General features: G+C 35.4%; 1 protein-coding gene across 2 annotated transcripts; it reads right to left on the reverse strand.

The window, feature by feature from the left end:
- Positions 1 to 490: 490 nt before the first annotated feature.
- AIP3 (ABI3-interacting protein 3) lies at positions 491 to 3,261 on the reverse strand. 2 transcript variants are annotated; one of them, XM_079052778.1, is made up of 4 exons: positions 3,131 to 3,261; positions 2,466 to 2,537; positions 2,234 to 2,347; positions 491 to 990 (listed from the first exon to the last, which is right to left on the reverse strand). In XM_079052778.1, the coding sequence occupies exons 2-4, from the start codon at positions 2,472 to 2,474 to the stop codon at positions 730 to 732; spliced, it is 384 nt and encodes a 127-aa protein (XP_078908904.1). In that variant the 5' UTR covers positions 2,475 to 2,537; positions 3,131 to 3,261; the 3' UTR covers positions 491 to 729. The 2 variants fall into 2 exon arrangements, with proteins under 2 accessions (XP_078908904.1, XP_078908903.1); XM_079052777.1 differs by having other exon boundaries at positions 2,466 to 2,542.
- Positions 3,262 to 4,001: the final 740 nt, after the last annotated feature.

Genomic DNA, 4,001 nt, shown 5'->3' on the forward strand with positions numbered 1-4,001 from the left:
TATTCTAATGAAGAGAATCGTAAGTACAAAGCTATAATTAGGAAGGCTTTTCAAAGAGCTATGCCTTAAAAAGTAAAATTATAAAAATACTATGTTGTAATAAAAGAAGGATTATATGCAAGAAATAACAACATACTTTCATTTATTTGTTTACTATAGCATTATGCTTTCATTCATTTCTACAACATTATACTTTCAAAAAGTTGAATAATCTACACACGATTCTACAAAATACAAAATGATTTTCATGGTAGAATTTTCAAAGTATAATGTCCTAATAAGAAACAATTGAAAGTACAACACTATAATTGGGTAAATTTCAAAGCACGATGCCTTAGTTTAAAATAATCACAAGTACATTGCTTAAATAGAAAAAAAATATGAAATAGGATGTTGCAACTTGCAATAAACAAATAAATTAAAACACTTTCCTATTTCTAGAATTTAGCTCTACACAAAAATCAAAGTATGATGCTATAATACTCGGAAATAAATAAAAATACGTTGCTATTTCTTGCATTTAGCCCAATACAATACACACCCCTACTTGAAATCATCTATGAGGTTTCCAAAATCCATATCAAGTATTCTTATGCAAGTAACATAACAAACCAACAAACAAAATTTAAGTTTCGAATTTTTCCAGAAAAGGGTAGTCAGTACTCAATATGCAGAGTACAACATGCATAGCACAAGGTACAATAAGAAAATGATATATCACCAATCATTCTAGTCTTCCTCGAGGTTGATTGATTCCTTAAACTTAGCATACAAAATCTTCTTCAAATCCGCCATTTGTGCAACTACCGATTCCTTCTCATCCTTGAGTTTCTCCAAATGTTTGGTTGTTGTCTCTTTCATCTGTTCAATTCTTATTTCCACTTCATCTCTTGGAACATGAGCAAACACTTCACCAATTTGGAAACGAACCACCTCCTCATCCGTTAGAATCAATTCATTGCTTGCATCCTCAAAATTCTCGTTTGCTTCCTACACCACTCACACAAACAAATTCACATGTTTGTTATGCTACCATGACAGACGACCTTGTACTGTGTTTGGCATGCATTGAAGTGGGACCAAGACCGACATCAATGGACAAAAAGTTGTAGCTTTTTGTCTCACCCAAAAAGGTTGGAAAAGGACATGCTCTCAGTCTCCCATCTTTACAAATGACGTAAATGCCCTTTTTATCCTCATCACAGAAAATAGCCCTAGAAAGCTTGTCCAGGAGGGGACTCCCCTCCTGTGTCCCATGTAACAAATGCAGCCTACGGCTGCATTTGTTACATGGGATGGGACAAGCTTTCTAGGGCTATTTTCGATGATGAGGATAAAGAGGGCATTTACGTCATTTGTAAAGACGAGAGACCGAGAGCATGTCCTTTTCTAACCTTTTAGGGTGAGACAAAAAGCTTCAACTTTTGTCTCATTGATGTTAGTCTTGGTCCCACTTCAATGCATGTCAAACACAGTATGCTCTGGCCTAGAGAAATTTTGTTCAATGATAAGGACTTGGTATGTTTGGTTTGATGGAAAGGAATGAACGCGATAATGGAATAAGAATAAAAAAAAGGTAATGGAATAAGACATTACATTCCATGATCATGTTTGATTGGCATGTAGGATGGAATGTAGGGACTTTTATATTCTTCAAGAATAGTATAATCCATCCCATCTAAAAGATAAACAACTTTTTTGTTCCTATGGAATGAACCATTCCATTCATTTCTCAATTCCATCATACCAAACACTACCACAAGGACAGATATTATTTTAAAAAGTATAAAAGTATAGCCCATGTTACTCTAACTCACATTAATCGTCATTAAAAGATGTCAAACAAATAGAAAAATGTGCGAAGAAAAACAGAAGAACAGGATTAAAAGTACATTAGCAATGAGACTAAAATTTTATGATTATCAAGGGAAATGAGCACCAAAAGAAATTGGACATTATAGCTTAAATATCTCCCATTCCATTATACATACACACACTTTTCTATTTTATTCAGTGTAAGTGCATATATGGCTTAATAGATTAAGTTCTTTCCTCGTTTAATCCATCAAGTCAAAAAGAAATAGCAACTTAGACAAGTGCATTTGTAACTTTAGTTTCCCATCATGAGTCAGAAGCTTCTGTACAATGGTACAAAGGGGAATATTAAATGTTGATATATCAAGAACAATATAGTTTCTGACTGAAAGAAAGTACTTGGTTTTGGAAAAAATACCATGGCAATCCTTATTTCATCATCAAGTTCATGATACCGGTTGTTCAATCTCCCAAATTTGTTGATGTTCTGCTGATCCTCCCATGTCACCTCAGTTTCAGAGCCACCACCAGCCTTTGATTTCCATGAAATAGATAGTGAGGTAAAAAAGGAGAAAGCTCCAAGATAACCAAAAAAGATAGAACTATAGATAGAGAAGAAATAATTATAAGAAAGTAATTAAATCTTTCACCTGCTGCATGATTGATACTGGGAGGTGATGCTTGATGAGACAGAAGAAAAAGTTTCAGTTTTCTGGTGTGAACTGTACTGCATAGGGCATCAATGGTAGTAAAAGTGTTAAAAAGACTTCCAATCTCCAATATCTTCATGAAGAAAAAGTTTCGCTTCGATTGTACAGATTTATTCTATTATAATTCACTTAAACAGCAACAAATGCAGCAAATCGAAGTCAAAAGGGAAGAGATGAAGCTAGTGAGGAAGGGCAAGTTTGGATGTAAATGATATCATCCGTAATTGAAGTTCATGAAGGATCTAACTGAAATCAGATTTTATCAATTTTAAAAAGCATTGCTCCAAATAAATAAAGAGGTGAAGAATCTAGTTCCAGACTTCCAGTCTTCAAGTTATCAATCATTTTAAAAACGCCATTTCCATGTCGATGTCTGCAATGTCGCAAATCTCAGCACCGAATTCCTAATTTAGGGTTCAAAAATATACTATTTGTGATTCAAATTTAAATTTTACTCTCAGAGTTTAATCTTTTCGACCATTAACCCTAACGTGTAGCAAACAAACGAAATCAAAATGAGATGTTAGTAATACACACGTATAACATACCCAATAAAATCTTAAAACTTTAAGAAAAAAAGCCAGATATTCAAAAGAAGGCCCTACCGTGTTGCTACCGGAGCACAGAAGATCGCCGTCGCCTGAGGAGAAGAGTTGTACTAGACGACTGACGAGTGGTCTGATCAAGGGTTTTGCCGAGGGTACGAAGACTCGTCTCCGAAGTATTTATATTACACCAGGTGTAAGACCGTGTAATACACCGGTTAATTAAAAAAATATATCAAATTTTAAACATCACGAATGGTCCTTATGGTTTGGGGTAATCTGCGTGGTCGGTCCCTAGAAAGAATTTTTAACTTGTACCATCCCTATTATATGTTTTTATCACGCGTTTGGTCCCTATTAAAAATAAAAAGACAATTTTACCCTTTCAATTTAATATTCAGATTTTTACTTTTAATTTTTTATTTAGAAAATGTATTTGTTAAAACAATTCATATTGGTATTCTGCACCTTGCATCTCATATCCTCACCTCCTCACTATCGAGTTTGCCTCCCTGACCCTCCTCACCGCCGACTTGAACTCCTCCCTCTCATATCTTCACTGGCAAGCTGCATCTAATTCCTCTCCCTTTCCACCTGTCACTTCATCGGTGATGGAACCCCAAAATAACCGCTTTGTGACCTAAATATCACTGCAAGCCTGCGATTCACCACGATGTTGTTGCCGCCTGCCCCATCGTCAACGTCAAGCAGCATCCACCAACCACTATTGTCCAAAAATCGTCCATCGGCCTCTCTCTACTCCGTCGATATACTCTGCCCCTCTCTATTTCGCCAGTAAACAAACATCGATGGTTAATTTGCAATAATCGAGTATTGATTACTGGTTATTCGATAATCTTGCTATTTACAAATCAATTGTATTGTGTACTGATCTGGTTTCAGGTTCTGCAAATTAGAATTTGGTGGTAGG

The sequence above is a fragment of the Lactuca virosa genome, chromosome 5 (assembly GCF_052849685.1).
Source record: "Lactuca virosa cultivar CGN04683 chromosome 5, Lactuca_virosa_CGN04683_v6, whole genome shotgun sequence".
In the NCBI taxonomy this organism is placed as follows: domain Eukaryota; kingdom Viridiplantae; phylum Streptophyta; class Magnoliopsida; order Asterales; family Asteraceae; genus Lactuca; species Lactuca virosa.